Source organism: Nerophis lumbriciformis, linkage group LG21 (assembly GCF_033978685.3).
Source record: "Nerophis lumbriciformis linkage group LG21, RoL_Nlum_v2.1, whole genome shotgun sequence".
Lineage (NCBI taxonomy): Eukaryota > Metazoa > Chordata > Actinopteri > Syngnathiformes > Syngnathidae > Nerophis > Nerophis lumbriciformis.
The window spans coordinates 5,565,292-5,585,751 of record NC_084568.2 but is presented as its reverse complement, the minus strand read 5'-3'; the positions used below and the strand labels follow the sequence as shown (position 1 = coordinate 5,585,751).

The 20,460-nt window shown below is 42.2% G+C and overlaps 1 protein-coding gene across 3 annotated transcripts in view; it reads right to left on the bottom strand.

Moving 5' to 3' along the window:
- The window catches only part of nedd9 (neural precursor cell expressed, developmentally down-regulated 9), a 192,418-nt gene that overhangs the window by 91,056 nt on the left and 80,902 nt on the right, over window positions 1–20,460 (bottom strand). Inside the window, exon 1 of one of the 3 annotated variants that reach the window (XM_061983184.2) lies at window positions 19,916–20,099. The exons of the other annotated variants lie outside the window; for them this stretch is intronic. Within the exon in view, the coding sequence (XP_061839168.1) occupies window positions 19,916–19,927 (12 nt within the window). The 5' untranslated portion in view covers window positions 19,928–20,099. Of the gene's footprint in view, window positions 1–19,915; window positions 20,100–20,460 lie in introns of those variants that run through there. 3 annotated transcript variants of the gene reach the window in all.

Below are 20,460 nucleotides of genomic sequence, written 5' to 3'. Positions count from 1 at the left end.
CCGTCCCGCTCCTTACCCCGCAGCACTTCCCGTCCCCTGCAGAACTTAAAGCGAACCAGGCTACTTATGACCTTATCGTCTCACATCTTGTGTACCCTCGCTCAGGTTTTAAAGGTTATAATTATGCGCTGGGAGCCTCACTCAGAAGCGCGTCTAATCCTGTGAACGTGAAGGACTGCTGTGTGTGCATATTGAGCAAAGTCCCTGCCTCTCATATTCTGCCAAGACGCACTTGGACACTGAATACTGTCTCTCATACTGACTCCACACTGCCAACTTCACGGGTTTTGTTTGGGTGCAAACACCGAACTCTGCCCGTAGGCAACATCAAACAACACGACAGTATCATTTGTGTTGTCAGGGTTACGGCAAAAGAGAAGAAATGTGTGCCACTTCCAAGCTTGATGCCAAACGTGCCATGGGAGCATCTTGCAAAGCCCTGGAGACACAAACTAATCCCTCCAAAGGGGGCACGAGCCAACATCTGAAATCATCTTCATGGTATCACTGGAGGGCCATGTTGGATGGCTTTACATTAAAGAATAGCCAATGAGATAGAAAAGCACCCCCAGTGTCACCTTGATTTCACGGTACCCGAATCTCACAGGCGATTAATTAGAAACACTTGCAAATGTGCCCGTCTCTGGCGCTCACAATACATAGCACCATTTTTTTTACTGACGACCACCAACACGTCCACACCCAATTGGTCATCTTGGAGGAAATCTAGATAACATGCAGTGGTTTTCATGAGGATATAAAACACATTAAATGTTGCCTTCTTTTTGCAGTTTGCAACTAATTTAACGCACAGAAGTCAATTTTCTCCTTTCAGAGATAGAGGTTAGAATATTTGGCCACCACACGATTCGATTAAGATTCAGGGGCTACAATTATATCTTTAATTATTCTATTGTAGGGGTGAAACGGTACGTGTATTTGTATTGAACCGTTTCGGTACGGGGGCTCTGGTTCGTGAAGTAAAGTGTATAAAAAGGAGTGTGGAAGCTGGACAAATAAGATGGCAAAAAACAACCACTTTCATGTGGTATTGGACAGGAAGGAGGACTTTTTTTCTCCTTCACAATGTACATTAGAAAATGTGGAAGTTATTGGCACTACTGTGAATTAGGGCTAGGCGATATATCGAGTTTGTAAGATATATCGATATATATATTGTAGACTGACCATACGTCCTCTTTTCCCCGGACACGTCCTCTTTTGCGGAACTGTCAGGGCGGAGTTTCTTAAATGCCTCAAATTCCCGACATTTTGAGTTAGGGTTGCGTGTATTTTCAATGTACGTTCAGGGTTAAGAAGGGGTTAAAAACAAAACAAAGTACATATGCATACTTACACTCATGCACATAATCACGTTTCATCAAACATATATTAACGTTGTTGCCCTAGGGTAAACTGGGTGTAACACATGGCACACTGACAAAGCTTAACCTATTGTTACTATAACAATCTACAAGATTAATGTAGGTTGCTTCTCTTTCTCCCCCTCCATTTTTCTGCATTCTTTTCATTGTTGCATTTAAACAACTGTATTGTTGATAATAAAGGTAAATTGTTGGTATTGTTCATTATCAATAGCGCTATTTCTATTGGTATTTGTATTGATCCATTTGTAGTGTAATAATGCTCATTGTCATTTCTGTATTATTTTTTATTTTTCGCTAACTACTTATTTGCTATTACTTTTACCATCATATTTGTACATGTCGTATTTGCTGATGTTGCTCTATTGTTGTTGTTGTTTGCTGTTGTTGTTTTTGTCTCTCTGTCTAATCCCCCTCTTGTCCCCACAATTTCCCCCTCTGTCTTCTTTTTTTTCTCTTTCTATCCCCTCCTGCTCCGGCCCGGCTGCACTAAATGATAATATAAATACATTTAATAAAGTCAAATACAAATAAGGCAACAAGAGAAGTATCCTACACTTCTCTTTTGTAAAGTAAATCTATATGATTTGCCTGAGAAGCTGGACAGGACACAAAAAAACAAACAAAAAAAAAATAGTGCGCGCAGCAGCATTGGTGAGGGAGGGGCAGAGACAGAGAGAGAGAGAGAGAGTTATGATAAACGCGAATGCGTCGCCAGGCTCTGCTTTTTATCCATAGATTTATCACATTACATTTTTTATCATCTATAGCAGGGGTGTCAAAAGTGTGCCCCGGAGGCCCACAGCTAATGTTTTAAAGGCCCACGGCACATTCTGAAAATACTATTAAAATAAACAAAAACATAACAAAAGTGAAATAAAAAAGCTTAAAAGTTAAATGTAATTTAGAAAAAGTTGCAATGTTGACTAATAAAACAAAGCTGTTTTTTTTTTCTTTCAAACTGTCATTGCTCAAAACATAATATTGAATCAAAATCAATGTTATTATGAATTATTGACCTATCCAAGGTTCCCATTACTTCACATCAAATATTCCACTAAGAAAAATATTTTTGGTGGAAAATTTTGCAAATTTGGTAAATAAATAACCAAAAAATGTATATTTTGTTGTTTTCTTACTGTACCGAAAATGAACCGAACTGTGACCTCTAAACCGAAACTTTTGTGTACCGTTACACCCCTATTCTATTGATTATTATTATTTCAGGTTCTAAATATATTACATCGAATTATTAATGTTATATCTACAAGGCTCTTCCTTTTGCAACTGACATATGCAGTATTGCCTCATTTCCGGTTTTTGGATGTTAGTGCGCACAGCGTAGACACTGTAGAACTGTAGTATCCTGCCAAGAGAAAAAAATAAAACTACTTGGGCGAGCAGCCATCCTTGATTGCTTTTTTGTGTCTTCTAAAATCACAGAAGGTTCAGACACTTTGGCCCCAGTCGCCATAAACCTGTGACGGGTGTTGTCGATCTACTCATACTGTTTATATCTATGTCTGAAAGGATGTTATTGTCTCTCCTGTCTTCTACTTGCTACTTTCCTCTTCTTAGCTGGTCACTCTCTTCTGTAATGCGGTTCCTGTTAACCCAGCTAACACATAACGTTAAAATAATGTTAACTAAAAGTTCTCAGTTTAGTTTGACCTAATCATGGGAAAACTGACATTTAGAGATCATTAGCATTAATGCCGCATTTTATAACCGTCTCCATTACTTTAACATATGTAAATAATAGATATTTGGACATTTGTCCATTGATTTAGAATCGTCCACGTTCTAATCGTGATGCATCGGCGAATCGATCATTTCCCCACTTCTACTCAGAGATATTATTTTGAAAAAGGCTACTGAAATCATCATTTAATATTTCCCATGCAGCCCTGACTCTTCCGGGCTACATTATATACCCCTGCTACCACCAAACCCCGCCCCCACCCCAAGCCTGCTCCCTCACACATCAACCCCCCCCTCTGTGCGTCGGTTGAGGTGGGCGGGGTTTGGTAGCGGGGGTGTATAATGTATCCCGGAAGAGTTAGGGCTGTATGGGATTCTGGGTATTTGTCCTGTTGTGTTTATGACGGTGTAGATGTTCTCCCGAAATGTGTTTGTCATTCTTGTTTGGTGTGGGTTCACAGTGTGGCGCATTATTAGTAAGAGTGTTAAAGTTTTTTTTATACCGCCACCGTCAGTGTAAGCTGTGTGGTTGTTGAGCAAGTATGCCTTGCTGTCACCTACGTGAGCAAGCGGAAGCACCATACAACATGTGGCTGATCAGGCACGCTGATTGTAGTGGTTGCTATATGCTGTACCATCACGGCACGCATGACGCTGACAAGCGCTATTCATTCAAGACCTGCGTGCCGCACCAGCTTCAAAATTCCATATAAAAGGTGTGGGCAGCGTGTCTGAGACCCCTGATTTATACATAGCACAAAGCAAAAAAATTTTTTATATACGGTGTTATTTCATTTAAAATTTCAAAAATCTTTGCGGCTCCCATTGTTTTCTATAATTTGTGAAACTGGTCAAAATGGCTCTTTGACTGTTAAAGGTTGTCGACCCCTGCACTAAATGGAATGTAAAATATACATTTTGAAATGTAAAATTTTGAATACCAGTTGCAACACAGATGTTAATGTCTCTTGTTTTCATGTTAGCATTTGAGCGAGCGAGCTGGCGCCAGTCAGTCCGTGAGTTTGTCAAAGTGCAGTTATCAATCATGGTTTTTCAATCATTTTAATTTAAAAAGGGTAATACTAACCGTCGAGAGTTTTACTGCGGTTATCAATACACCATTTATCATTACATCCCTAGTTCCGATTAGTAAATCCTAGCTGCAGTGTTGAGGTGTAATCATACTTGCCAACCTTCAGACCTCCGATTTCGGGAGGTGGGGGGAGGGGGATGGGGGGTGGGCGTGGTCAGGGTGGGACGGGGGCGTGGCTAAAAGGGGAGGAGTATATTTACAGCTAGAATTCACCAAGTCAAATATTTCATAGATTATATATATATATATATATATACGTATATATATATATGTATTTTATTATATATATATATATATATATATATATTATTGTATTATATATATATATATATATATATATATATATATATATATATATATATATATATATATATATAAAAGAAATACTTGAATTTCAGTGTTCATTTATTTACACATATATACACACATAACACTCATCTACTCATTGTTGAGTTAAGGGTTGAATTGTCCATCCTTGTTCTATTCTCTGTCACTATTTTTCGAACCACGCTGAACACCTCTGATGATGCATTGCTGTGTGGCACGCACAAAAGTGCTTTCATCAAATGCACTAGATGGCAGTATTGTCCTGTTTAAGAGTGTCACAACATTGGTGTTTACGGCAGACGAACTGCTTTACGGTATACAAAAACGTGACTGCTGTTGTTGTGTGTTGTTGCCGCGCTGGGAGGACGTTAATGAAACTGCCTAACAATAAACCCACATAAGAAACCAAGAACTCGCCCGCCATCATTCTACAGTTATAACGTTATTGGGCAGGTATGCTGTTTATGTTGTGGGTTAGCCTGAATTTCGGGAGATTTTCGGGAGAAAATTTGTCCCGGGAGGTTTTCGGGAGAGGCGCTGAATTTCGGGAGTCTCGATACCTGTGATACTTACTTTTGAGGCATTGCGCAAACACACAAAAACCCGCAGTCTCGGTACAGTAGTATGTGGAATTTCAAAGTACTAACTTTTGCACTGGTATTATTAACTTTTCTCAGCTGTCCAGAACCGGGGTCAGAACAGGTCGACATTGAGCTCACCATCTTGAGCGATGATCCTGCTAAATAGCTGGCATTCTCCAGAGGGTTAGAGGTAAGCCTGGAGGGTACACGATAACTATTTTGGTCCAAAAGATCAAACTATTATATTTACTGTTGCTGATGTTGTGTATTCTTGCAATATGCGGTTTCCATTCTTTGAAAAAAATGTTAATCGCTTGCTGACGGTGCGAGGGCACAGCTGGGCGCGGGTCGGCAGAGGGGGGAGGATTTACTGTCGCCGGGGGAGCAGCTCTTCATGTCCGATTTAAAATGTTGCACAGGAAGAAACTATGAGCTAAAAAGAGTGTAAGCGGTACACAAAGTTGTTGCATGCAGACTGTTCAATGGCAAGAAGAGCACTGTTCCTTGCACAAGTATGTGCACCCACTGCCAGACTCATTAACAACGTAAAGGACCACCTTAGAAACAATCGCGCCCGTCTTCTGGACGACATTCCCAAGCATAACGTCCTGGAATGTTCACATTCTCACACACGGAGCTCCTCGACCTCTCTGTTTCCATCCCCTCCCCCCCCTTCCTACACCAAACACATCTAACTTTGCCCTTTCGTCGCCCCCCCCACACAACTTCCTCTCCCTTTCATTCGCTGCAGCCCTTTTCAGCATCGGGGATCCTCCTCCCACTCAGAACAATGTCTGCTTCGCCCTCCTCCAGCTCTCTTCACCCTTGGCCCTGTGCCTGGAAGCCCAAGCTATTAAAAAAAAATGAAACAGTGAGGGGAAAAAAACATTTTGTCCACCTTATAACTCCTTGGTGCAGTGGTAAAGCTATTTCTGCAACTGTGACGTCGGCTTTCGAAGACTGTGGAATATGGCGTCACATTAGTGCCAAAAATCCGAGCGCATAAAAACTGTTAACGCGACACCATTTTGCGCACGCGTGGTGCCTTTTTGCGCGCGCGCGGTGCCTTTCTACGCGCGCGTGACGCCTTTCCGCGCGCTCTCTGTGTACTCCTGGCATCTCTCCTCGCGCTGTCATGTTTCTTTTTGGCACTTTGGGGGCGGGTATGCTTAGACGGCCCCTTCTTTCTGATTGGTCAGGCGAAAAATGCTGAAAAATGCTCTGAGCCAATCAGAAGTATAGCAGGGCGGGTCATCGTCAATATGTATCAAGATTTACGGAGGAAGAAGTGGATAAAAAAAATGTCGCGCGCTGATGAAGGTTATTTCATACCACGTAAACACAATACAGGGTAATACAAAATGTGACCCAAATAAATAATAAGACAACAAACACCATAATCACATCTTTCAGCCAGAACTGGTCCACCAGCAATAACATTATTTTATATTTTCACTTCTTCTTGAACATTTGTTTTCTAATTTATGGAATTTCTTTTGATTCAGCCAAAAATTAATGAAATAATCTTTGAATTTTGTTTTTAAAATGTTAAAAATAGCTTTTAATAATGTATTCTGAAACAGTTTAAAATAATCAGAGAACTGACTAATAACACTGACCCTACACAACTATGTTGCACAATTAAGTCATCCTATGTCATATCTACATGTAATAAGATTTGTAACAAGGCAAACCTTTGGTAAATTGGTCGAAAATCGAGCAAGTTATGGTAATTTAATTAGTACATGTACCATTGACATCAATGTAATGATTGAGGCTAGATGTCCGAGGTAAGATGGCTACAACGTTGCTACACTGGAGAATGATTGGTCATATGAAAAATGCTCACAGCCAATCAGAAAGTAGGGGCCGTCTAAGCATACCCGCCCCCAAAGTGCCAAAAAGAAACATGACAGCGCAAGGAGAGATGCCAGGAGTACACAGAGAGCATGCAGAAAGGCGTTGCGCGCGCGCAGAAAGGCACCGCGCGCGCAGAAAGGCACCGCGCGCGCGCAAAATGGTGTCGCGCGCGCGCACGAAGTGGAGAATCAGCGCGTGATAACAGTTTTTATACGCTCGGATTTTTGGCACTAATGTGACGCCATAGTGGAAGCCTTAGTGGATTTTTCTCCTACCAGAACTCCTAAAAGTACCACAGGTGTCACACTGTATTGAAATCCCAGGACTTCACTGCTGTGTGTGCGGTTCCGTTGAAGGGATTATACGCATTAAGAGACCAATAGCCTTCCTCTCACACCTGAGCACCTGCTGCAAAGCCTCTCTGACAACATGTTAAACCTTCACTGAAACATTAGCCCCTCCACTTAATATCGTGGTAAATCATTCATTGAATCTAAGATAAAAAGCAAACATGTAGAGGGTAACTTTTTAGCAGCTTTAAACTGACACACAGCATGACAAGATTCCTCTTCTCTTCCTGCCACCCTCCTTTCCACATTGTAAATAGATGAACTTGCAACACACGAGGGTCACAAAAAAGCTTCAATTTAAATTCTGTATTTTTCGGACTATAAGGCGCACTTAAAATCCTTTCATTTTGTCAAAACTCGACAGTGCGCCTTACAACCCGGTGCTCCTGATGTACGGAATAATTTTGGTTGTGCTTACCGACCTCGGAGCTATTTTATTTGGTACATGGTGAAATGATAAGTGTGACCAGTAGATGGCAGTCACACATAAGAGATACGTGTAGACTGCAATATGACTCAAGTAAACAACACCAAAATCGTATATGTTCCATTGAAAATATAGAACATTACACACGGCGCTCAAAAATCTATCAAAATATTTTAGTACGACTTTGGTATGCTATGAAGCCGCACCGCTTGATGGATTGTACTGTGCTTCAACATACGAGTATTATTATGGTGTGTTTTTAAGGCAAGACATTATCTGGTGTTTTGTTTCACAATATTATGCAAAAGCAACTTTTCTTACCTTCTGGTACCTGCTCATCTGTATTTGGGATCTGCATAAGTCCTGAAAATGTGCGTACATCCGCAGTCGATAAGCTTCTTCTTTTTCCTTACCTTCTTGTTAATGCTGTTGCCATTTTTAATATTAAGTAGCAAAAAGTTCTTACTTATATCAATCAATGTTTATTTATATAGCCCTAAATCACAAGTGTCTCAAAGGGCTGCACAGCCACAACGACATCCTCGGCACAGAGCCCACATAAGGGCAAGGAAAAACTCACCCCACTGGGACGTCGATGTGAATGACTATGAGAAACCTTGGAGAGGACCGCATATGTGGGTAACCCCCCCACACCCCCCCTCTAGGGGAGACCGAAAGCAATGGATATCTGTCAGTAAACTCGCCATGCAAGCGCTAAAACATACCGGTGTAGTGAGTTTACATAAATCACCCAAGAACTTTAGTTATTAGAGAGTTCCGGTCGGACGGTTTTTCACGGGACACATTTCCGGCGTTGTTGCACTAGTGAGCCACGGATGAGAAGATGCTGCTCAGTTATTGATTGAAGCAAAGTCAGAATGTCATTGAGCAGCACCGACCCTGCCCCCCTCTACATCAACGGCGAGCGTGTAGAGAGGGTCCACACCTTCAGGTACCTTGGAGTCCACATCTCTAATGACTTCTCCTGGACAGTCAACACCACATCAATCATCAAGAAGGCTCAGCAGCGGCTACACTTCCTTAGAGTCCTCGGGAAGTACAACCTGAAGCCTGACCTGCTGCTGACCTTCTACCGCTCGTCCATCGAGAGCCTGCTGACCTACTGTATTACGGTATGGTACGGCAGCTGCACTGCAGCAGACAGGGAGAGGCTGCAAAGAGTGGTCAAGACGGCTCAGAAGATCATCGGCCGCCCTCTCCCCTCTCTGACGGACATCTACACCTCCCGCTGCCTCAACAGAGCCAGTGCCATCATCAAAGACAGCACCCACCCTGGCTCTGACCTGTTCCACCTGCTGCCCTCTGGGAAGCGCTACAGGTGCATTAAAACCAAAACAAACAGGCTAAAGAACAGCTTCTTCCCCAGGGCCATAACCATCCTGAACGGACTGCCCCATTGTCCCTCATAACTGCCTTCTCTTCGGTGCAATAACCCATTCCACCAACCACCCTGTTTTTGTTTTGTTTTTTCATGTATATATTCATTTCACACCATATTCATTGCACTTCTACATTTTTTACATTTTTATATATTTGCACATTGTTTTTCTAGCATGCACACATCGCACTGTATGGAATGGCCTCAATCTCGTTACCTTGCGTAATGACAATAAAGCTGATTCTGATTCTGATTCTGATTCTGAAAACAGTTAGCTCCATCTTTTGACATTTCCACTCTCGTCCTTGCACGCTACACCGCTACAACAAAGATGACGGGGAGAAGACGCCGTCGAAGGTGAGCCACGTAAATAAGACCGCCCACAAAACGGCGCATCCTGAAGCGACTGTCAGAAAGCGGCTTGAAGATGATCTGTAAAATATCATCCATGTAACATTTTGACCAAAGAACCACCATTACATGTTATGTAGACCACAAGGAAGTATTTTACATTTAGACAAAAAAAATATGTATGAAAAAAAACCTGACTAGACCCACTCATCGGCAGTGCGCCTTATAATCCGGTGCGCCCTATGGTCCGGAAAATATGGTACTCGATTAATTAAACAAACGAATCGACAGATTACTCTATAACTAAAATAATCAATAGCTACAGACCTTACAACACACCGAGCAAGAGAGATGTAAACGGGAAGCCATGCAAACTGCTGAGTCAGTTTGAATGTAAAGTAACTAAAAAAACTAAAAAAAAGTGCTTAGTTAGTACACTTGAGCAGGAGCCTAGCTGGAACCCAACTATGAACAGGGAATTGGTGGGTAGATTATTAAGAGTTTAGAGAAAGAAAATAGTAAAAATGCCTACACGGAGCAGAATAAACCAAATATATGAACCCATTTTAAAATGGTTTATTATAATCTATATGTGATGTATATCGTTATCACAAAAGGCTGCAATATGTATTGCAATATGGATTTTAGGTCATATCGGCCATCACTAATAGACGTATCACAGTAAAGGTGCCTCAAACTTTAGAGTAGGAATAGGAACTTGACCAAATGTACTTAATCAACGATGAAGACAATTTAATCAATACAACGATTCATGGTTAACCAATAAAGGATGGTAAACTGATTTGGACCACAAAGTAATTAAGACTGAATCAAGTCAGGCTTCAAAACATAATTAATCTATTACAACCAGATTCTTAACAATTAAGCAGGGAGGGAACAATATGGAAATTTCATAACACAGGTATTGTGACCAAAATGATGACGGTTATCATTATTAGTGTGGTATTGTTGAATGTGCTCAATAAGTATTTATAAACACACTGAAATATTTTGACCATTTTTTTTTTCGAATGTAAAAAAAATACACTATTTTGCATGTTTTGTATGTCTTATTCTTCACTGACAGTGTTTTAATCTTAGTCTTTTATCGGTTTTAATGGGTAAGCTTTTATCGTTTCAACTATTGGTTTGTACTGTAGCACTTGAGGATTATTCAAATGAAAAGTCTGTGACAAAATGTATTATTGTTACTTATTATTTCTGGCGGGCATTGTGCCATCCTACTCTGTTCTGCGGTCCTTGAACGCACCGTAAAAACACCTCTGTCTCGTATTCCTCCGAATATAGAATGATCACTCTTGTCCTTAGAGAGCACAGCTTGCAGGTTCAATGGGCAGAAATATATTTAGACTTAGACTTCCTTTTATTGCCATTCAAATTTGAACTTTACAGTACTGATAAGAACGAAATTCCGTTGCATTAGCTCGTTGTAGTGCATGATAAAAGAGCAATAAGGTGCAGAGGGTTTGCATTTACCAAAGAAGGTGCAGATATAAATAGATTACTGTACAGATAAATATATTGCACATTTGCATATGCATCCACATTTATGGATGTATGTTATATTATATATATATAGCTAAATTATATATAGTTATATCATACTTGTCAACCTTGAGAGCTCCGATTGCGGGAGGTGGGGGGGAGGGGGGGGGGGGGGGGGGGGGGTTGGAGGGGGGCGTGGTCGGGGTGGGTTGGGGTGTGGTTGGGGGCGTGGTTAAGAGGGGGGGAGTATATTGACAGCTAGAATTCACCAAGTCAAGTATTTCATACACATACATATATATATATATATATATATATGTATGTGTATGAAAGTGTGAAGCGACTGGGATGAGAATCAGCACCTCCAAGTCCGAGTCCATGGTTCTCGCCCGGAAAAGGGTGGAGTGCCATCTCCGGGTTGGGGAGGAGATCTTGCCCCAAGTGGAGGAGTTCAAGTACCTCGGAGTCTTGTTCACGAGTGAGGGAAGAGTGGATCGTGAGATCGACAGGCGGATCGGTGCGGCGTCTTCAGTAATGCGGACGCTGTATCGATCCGTTGTGGTGAAGAAGGAGCTGAGCCGGAAGGCAACGCTCTCAATTTACCGGTCGATCTACGTTCCCATCCTCACCTATGGTCATGAGCTTTGGGTTATGACCGAAAGGACAAGATCACGGGTACAAGCGGCCGAAATGAGTTTCCTCCGCCGGGTGGCGGGGCTCTCCCTTAGAGATAGGGTGAGAAGCTCTGTCATCCGGGGGGAGCTCAAAGTAAAGCCGCTGCTCCTCCACATGGAGAGGAGCCAGATGAGGTGGTTCGGGCATCTGGTCAGGATGCCACCCGAGCGCCTCCCTAAGGAGGTGTTTAGGGCATGTCCGACCGGTAGGAGGCCACGAGGAAGACCCAGGACACGTTGGGAAGACTATGTCTCCCGGCTGGCCTGGGAACGCCTCGGGATCCCCCTGGAGGAGCTGGACGAAGTGGCTGGGGAGAGGGAAGTCTGGGCTTCCCTGCTTAGGCTGCTGCCCCCGCGACCCGACCTCGGATAAGCGGAAGAAGATGGATGGATATATATATATATATATATATATATATATATATATATATATATATATATATATATATATATATATATACATCCTGAAAATATGCAAACAAAACTGTGTTTGGATAATTGATACTTCAAACTTGCATAAATAAATCTTAAGGAATATAACATAACTTGGCTTCTGAGAGCTTCAAAATGTAATGAATAAAATGCTAAAGTTGTAGATAAACAAGCAATTATTTTAATAATTAAATATGGTCATTTTAAATGAATTATGATAATATAAAATTAATTATTTCAAATATGTTTATTTTAATTCTATGGTTGGATGTAATAAGGAGTAAAAAAAAATACAAAAAAAATACAATTAATTTCGATGTTTTTAGCAAAATATAGTAAAACATTTTTTTTTTAATTTTCTTTTTTAATTAATAAATATATTTATTTTTAGGTAAGATAAGATAGGATGATTTAGTTCTTGTCACCTTGTTGAAAAAAGGCTGTCCTCACTCAGGTCCACATGGAGGGGGCGTGGCCTCCAGCTCCGGCTGAAAATCGGGAGATTTTCGGGAGAATATTTGTCCCGGGGGATTTTCGGGAGAGGCGCTGAATTTCGGGAGTCTCCCGGAAAATTCGGGAGGGTTGGCAAGTATGAGTTATATTAGCATTTAACCTAGCGAGCTGGTGCCAGTCAGTCCGTGAGTTCATCAAAGTGCAGTTATGTTGTTTCAAAACGGTAAAACAAACCATCGGGAGTTTTACCATTAACACCGGTTATCATTACCACTGTTTATCTTTACATCCCTACATTTACCGTTTGATAACTATCTTCTTTGCTGTGGACTAGGGACGTCCCGATCCAATATTTGGATAGGACCGGGTGCCGATATTTGCCTAAAATTGCGTATCGGCAAGGCATGGGAAAATGCCGATCCAGATCCAGTTTAAAAAAAACTCCGGTCCGTGTTTTCCAACGCACCGATTTAAATAATACATTCCACTTTTCTGCTGCTCCGTAATTTCCGTTCCGCATTTTCCAGCACACCTTCAACACATCCACATGTCTGTGAATTCTCACGCAGTTGCTTTTAGCTGCTGGCATTACACGACAGGCTCTTCTCACTCTTTCCTGTGTCTCCCTCTCACAGACAGCAAGCGCACCTTCTTACACATGTCACATACTGTCACGACACACGTCACATACTGTCACGACACACGTCACGACACACGTCACATACTGTCACGACATACGTCACATACGTATACGTCCTCCCCGAGCAGAGAGGTAGCAGCATGGCTAACGTTAGCTGTGATGCTAGCGCAGCCGTGCGAGCAACGCTCCCTCTAAGGTGCTCGCCCGTGCAATTGCGCACTGTTTAAGCGTCCTCTGCGCATAGCAAATCTATGCCACGCACAAAATCTAATAAAAAAATAAGCGCATAACAATTTTCAACACACCGACACGACAGAGAAAACAGTTTTCGTCATCATTGTTCAAATATTGTGACGTCTGTCGAGACGCTTATCTCCATTCGGTGCCACACGTCCACACCATCAAAATGCTGAGGCAAAAATTTCCACATCAACACCGTATGAAAAAATTAGTGATTTTTTTAGTTGTGATTTCCTTCTCTGCATGAAAGTTTAAAAGTAGCATGTATTAATGCAGTATGAAGAAGAATGTTTTAATGTAGACATGCAAGCCTTGAAAGAACATTTTGAAAATCAAGACTACATTTCCTGCAAATGAGTTTTCTACCCTATATTTTAACTTTAGATTTATTCTCATATCAAACACTTTTGGCTGTCTTTTTGACACTTACATCCGGCGCCCCCCTCCACACCCTGGATTATAAATAATGTAAATAATTCAATGTGATTATCTTGTGTGATGACTGTATTATGATGATAGTATATATCTGATAGTATATATCTGTATCATGAATCAATTTAAATGGACCCCGACTTAAACAAGTTGAAAAACGTATTGGGGTGTTACCATTTAGTGGTCAATTGTACGGAATATGTACTTCACTGTGCAACCTACTAATAAAAGTCTCAATCAATCAATCAAAACACATAGAATCATCATACTGCTGTGATTATATGCATCAAGTGTTCATTCAAGGCGAAGGCAAAATATCGAGATATATATCGTGTATCGCAATACGGCCTTAAAATATCGCAATATTAAAAAAAGGCCATATCGCCCAGCCCTAGTTCAATGATGCCATTTCTGTTTGTCATGTATAATTTTGTCTATTTTGTGTTTAACCTTGAATAAACAGGTCAGTTTCTTGTTACCAACCATTGTGTATTATTCAAACTCCCCTAATTCAGCTGGCTAGTTGTTATCAAGAGTACTAAAACCCTTTTCAACATGATTCTGACAACTAAGTAGGCTAAATAACTTTAAACTTTAATACATGCTCGGATAGGCCAGTATCGGTATCGGATCGGAAATGCAAAAACAATATCGGTATCGGATCGGAAGTGCCAAAACCTGGATCGGGACATCCCTACTGTGGACAGCTATATATTGCTTTGTCTTACTTATCGTACTTTTGCATTGTCCGAACAGGTGCGCCCTTACACAAGCATTCGTAAAAATAAAAGACCTGCTCACAAATACGATATGATAAGTAAAGAGTGGCCTCACTATCTTGAAAGGCAAACAAAGAAGGGCGTGCACAGTTTTGTGTGCCAGTTTCCTTAATCTTGCTCTTGATCTGATTCATTAATATCCAAAGTTCCCATGCAGAAACTATAAGCCTGCTGTGTCTGAAGTGTATGTTTAAAAGGCCAATGAGTCAGTAAGCGAGCACGCCCACTAGTGACCGCCAACCCTCCATGGGCGCTGAGCAACAGGGAGAAGTTTGACAAACAGCAATGTTGAGAAAACAGCCCGCAAAAAGTGCAGCACCCCCCGTCCTTGAAAGACTCTGAATCATCTGGACAGTTCAGATAGATTCCGAGGAAAGCGCGGCGAGTGTGTGAGCTCATCTAATGAGGACCAGTGCTGCGTGTCACCGCAATAAAGTGAACTGAACATACAGTTCACGTATACAGCTGATTATCCCGAGTTGGGTCTTGCGTCACCACATGTTTTATAGCACACTACACAACTGGTGCCGCTGCCGAAGCCCCTTCTGTGAATATGTGAGGGTTTATAAACAAACCAGTGTCCCATTTTTTCACAAACTGTGCCAGTTGGGTCTAATTAAGGCAGTCCAAATATAGGTCGATTTGCCCTGGAAGTGTACTGGTACACGCCGCTGCCTTTCCAAACACCCAGCCATTAGATACAAATGAATAATTAATAAATTAACCGGCTGTGGAAAACAATATAGATGGAACTAACTAATGATGTAAGGATAAACCTCCGACGGTTAGTATTAGTTGTAAACTAAATACTCGGGAAACTGTGATTGATAACACTGATAAACTCACTGACCGGTGATACTGCTCATTTCCTGGGAGAAGCATTAACTAGCTTAAAGGGGAACATTATCACAATTTCAGAAGGGTTAAAACCATTAAAAATCAGTTCCCAGTGGCTTATTTTATTTTTCAAAGTTTTTTTCAAAATTTTACCCATCACGCAATATCCCTAAAAAAAGCTTCAAAGTGCCTGATTTTAACCATCGTTATATACACCCGTCCATTTTCCTGTGACGTCACACAGTGATGCCAATACAAACAAGCGACATTAGCTCGGATTCAGACTCGGATTTCAGCGGCTTAAGCGATTCAACAGATTACGCATGTATTAGAGATGCGCGGATAGGCAATTATTTCATCCGCAACCGCATCAGAAAGTCGTCAACCATCCGCAATCCACCCGATCTAACATTTGATCAGAACTGCATCCGCCCGCCATCCGCCCGCACCCGCCCGTTGTTATATATCTAATATAGACGATGCAAGGCATTAGTGAGGTTATACAGCTTTTGCCTGTTAAAGAAAGGAGACTGATCCAACGCAGCACAGACATTCGCGTGCCACGCTGTCACGACCCAGACGCACACCAGTGCGCAATCATATGGGAGCCGCGCTGAGCGCACCTCCAAGCGCGTCTCGCTGCCGGCGACGGCCGGGTATATGGGCCCGACGCTCCAGCGCCATCCATTTTCAGGGCTAGTTGATTCGGCAGGTGGGTTGTTACACACTCCTTAGCGGGTTCCGACTTCCATGGCCACCGTCCTGCTGTCTATATCAACCAGGGTGAGCCCCACCCCTTTCGTGAGCGCACTGCGCGCGGAGTGAACCCTGTTACGCGCCCCCGGCAACAGGGGTGGCGGGCAGGTAAGCTGCGCGGGCGGAGCGCGCGGAGTGACCCCTGTTACGAGCCCCCGGCCACGGGGGTGGCGGGCAGGTAAGCTGCTTACCTGCTGCGCGTGACGCCGGCCGCGGCGAAGGCGGACGAGGCGGGGTGTCGGTGCGGTGGGCGCGGTGGTGACCCTGGACGTGCGTCGGGCCCTTCTCGCGGATCGCCTCAGCTACGGCTCCCGGTGGGGCCCTCTCGGGGGAAGGGACCTCGGTCCCGGACCCCGGCGAGGCGTCGGGGGCCTTCTCCGCTCCGTAAAAGTGTCCATCTCTTTTTTTTTTTTCTTCTGTTGTGGCATATGCAGCAGGTGCCTGCTCGTTTTTCGTATGTGGGTAACAACATTTAACTATGTATATATATTTCCGAATTGGTTTAACTGCCACCCGCCTGAATCTATTTAAAATCTAATTTTTTTTTATTTCAATCGCCCGACCCGACCCGACCCGACCCGCTGATAAAATCTAATTTTTTTAAATTCCATCCGCCCGATCCGCGGATAATCCGCCGACTCCGCGGTTGTGCCCGCAAACCGCGCATCTCTAGCATGTATTGAAACGGATGGTTGTAGTGTGGAGGCAGGTAGCGAAAACGAAATTGAAGAAGAAACTGAAGCTATTGAGCCATATCGGTTTGAACCGTATGCAAGCGAAACCCACGAAAACGACACGGGAGAAAGCGAGGAGGAATTCGGCGATCGCCTTCTAAACAACGATTGGTATGTGTTTGTTTGGCATTAAAGGAAACTAACAACTATGAACTAGGTTTACAGCATATGAAATACATTTGGCAACAACATGCACTTTGAGAGTGCAGACAGCCCAATTTTCATCAATTAATATATTCTGTAGACATACCCTCAAGTCAGCAGGCCAGGGAAGCTAGGGTCGATATTCTTCTCTTGATCGTCTTCGGGACGGTGTGAGCCAAGACATCCAGGGGGTTTAGCTCGCTCGTCTGCGGGAACAAACTGCCGCCATTGCTTGCCGTGCTACCGAGGTCCTTTGTCCCTGAATTGCTCACACACTCCGGCAGATTCAATGGGGGTCTGGCGGCAGATTTCTTTGACTTCATCGTTGGAAATGCATCTGCTTTGAGTGTCGCAGGATATCCACACATTCTTGCCATCTCTGTCGTAGCATAGCTTTCGTCGGTAAAGTGTGCGGAACAAACGTCCAATTTCTTGCCACTTTCGCATCTTTGGGCCACTGGTGCAACTTGAATCCGTCCCTGTTCGTGTTGCTACACCCTCCGACAACACACCGACGAGGCATGATGTCTCCAAGGTACGGAAAACAGTCGAAAAAAACGGAAAATAACAGAGCTGATTTGACTCGGTGTTTGAGAAAATGGCGGATTGCTTCCCGATGCGACGTCACATTGTGACGTCATCGCTCCGAGAGCGAATATTAGAAAGGCGTTTAATTCGCCAAAATTCACCCATTTAGAGTTCGGAAATCAGTTAAAAAATATATATGGTCTTTTTTTCTGCAACATCAAGGTATATATTGACGCTTACATAGGTCTGGTGATAATGTTCCCCTTTAAGGACAAAATTGCAATAAGAAACATATGTTTAATGTACCCTAAGACCTTTTTGTTAAAATAAAGCCAATAATGACATTTTTTGTGGTCCCCTTTATTTAGAAAAGTACCGAAATACTTTTGGTACCGGTACCAAAATATTGGTATCGGGACAACACTAATACCAGAGGTGGGTAGTAACGCGCTACATTTACTCCGTTACATCTACTTGAGTAACTTTTGGGATAAATTGTACTTCTAAGAGTAGTTTTAATGCAACATACTTTTACTTAAGTATATTTATAGAGAAGGAACGCTACTTTTACTCCGCTACTTTTATCTACATTCAGCTCGCTCCTCGCTACTAATTTTTATCGATCTGTTAATGCACGCTTTGTTTGTTTTGGTCTGTCAGACAGACCTTCAAAGTGCCTGCCTTACTGGTGACGTTTCACTTCGTTCCACCAATCAGATGCAGTCACTGGTGACGTTGGACCAATCAAACAGAGCCAGGTGGTCACATGACCTGACTTAAACAAGTTGAAAAACTTATTGGGGTGTTACCATTTAGTGGTCAATTGTACGGAATATGTACTGTACTGTGCAATCTAATAATAAAAGTTCAAATCAATCAATCAAAAGTATGAAAGAAAAAAGAAATGTTTCTATTTCACCGTACATCCCGTCAAAAGCCTAAAGACTGACTGCACAGTTCCTGTCTTCACAATAAAAGTGCCGCTCCATCGCGCCTGCACTTACAAAATAAGAGTCTCCGAAAGCCAGCGCAAGCAAGCTAGCAAGCTACGGAATTTGCCGCCAATGTATTTCTTGTAAAGTGTGTGAAAACGAATATGGAAGCTGGACAAATAAAATGCCAAAAACCAACCACTTTCATGTGGTATTAGACAGAAAGGAGGAACTTTTCTTCTCCTCCATTTGAAAACGTGGACGTTATCATCACGACTGTCTGATTACAATCAATGCAAGTCATCAGAATCAGGTAATACACCAACTTATATTCTTGTCTTCATGAAAGAAAGGAATCTATATGTGTTAAACATGCATGTATATTCATTAAAACACCTTTAACATGTAAACAAAAACAGCAAAATAAATACTTATAAATTATATACTGAGTTGAGTTGAGTTTGAGTTTATTTCGAACATGCAAGTATACAACATGATACATCACAATCTCCAGTTTCTCTTTTCAACATGTTCGAATGTATATATCAATGTATATGTATGTATGTATATATATATATATATATACATATATATATATATATATGATATGAGTGTGTATGTTACTCATCAGTTACTCAGTACTTGAGTAGTTTTTTCACAACATACTTTTTACTTTTACTCAGGTAAATACTTGGGTGACTACTCCTTACTTTTACTTGAGTAATAAATCTCTAAAGTAACAGTACTCTTACTTGAGTACAATTTCTGGCTACTCTACCCACCTCTGACTAATACACACACACCGAGCACTCACTGGCAGAAATGTAGATCGGCGCCTATGGCGGCAATGCTTGTACAGTTTAAATGTCCTTACATCCTTACAAACCTCTCCAAGGTTTCTCATAGTCATTCACATCGACGTCCCACTGGGGTGAGTTTTTCCTTGCCCTTATGTGGGCTTTGTACCGAGGATGTCGTTGTGGCTTGTGCAGCCCTTTGAGACACTTGTGATTTAGGGCTATATAAATAAACATTGATTGATTGATTGATTGATTGATACAGTGACTTAGACATTAGTATGAAAAATGAGCATTAGTGGTGACAGGGGGCAAAAGGGCACCCGGTTATCTTTTCTCTCTACATACGCCCCTGCTGTTGCAATAAGTGTTTCAATAAGGGCGACGGACTGGGTGGGGGGGAGACACAAACCAAACATGAATGTCACCGATTAAACACATGTTTAACAGCAAAAGTGACAACATTCTATCTTTGTCTGTGAAAAAGTTGAAGTGTAAAAGTTATTCGTCGCCTCAGGCTCGTCTTTCTGACAAGAGGAGCCATGACGGTCACTTACTTTGTATTTCATCTTGCCGGCTCTTCTAGAAGATTCCAGAAAAGGTGAGAAATATCCGCATCAATGAGAAAGAAGAGGGACTCGTCTGTGGTTAGCCAGCCATCCAGACCCGCGAAGACGGAGAACGTAGCCGACGGTAGCGCCTCTAAACCCGGACTGTGTTTTCTCCTCTAAGACGAGCTGCTCCTCAACACACACTGACACAATCGCCCTCATTTGCATAGACGCAGCTGATTGGTTCAAACGCACTCTAGCCCCGCCCCTACCCTCTCGCCAGCCTGAGCTTGAAAAGTGACGTCATTTGACAATCAACAGTACACAGGGGTGTCCAAAGTGACTTCCACATTTAAATCTTCATTAAAAACAGCATTAATACCACATTAACAATAACCATTAGACATGTTATTTTTGGGACTTTCTAAATTAGATTAAACCGAATGCAGCACCCCCCGCGACCCCAAAAGGGACAAGCGGTAGAAAATGGATGGATTGATGGATAGTTGCATATAGTAGCTATACTGTATATTATCAACCTTCTTATTATT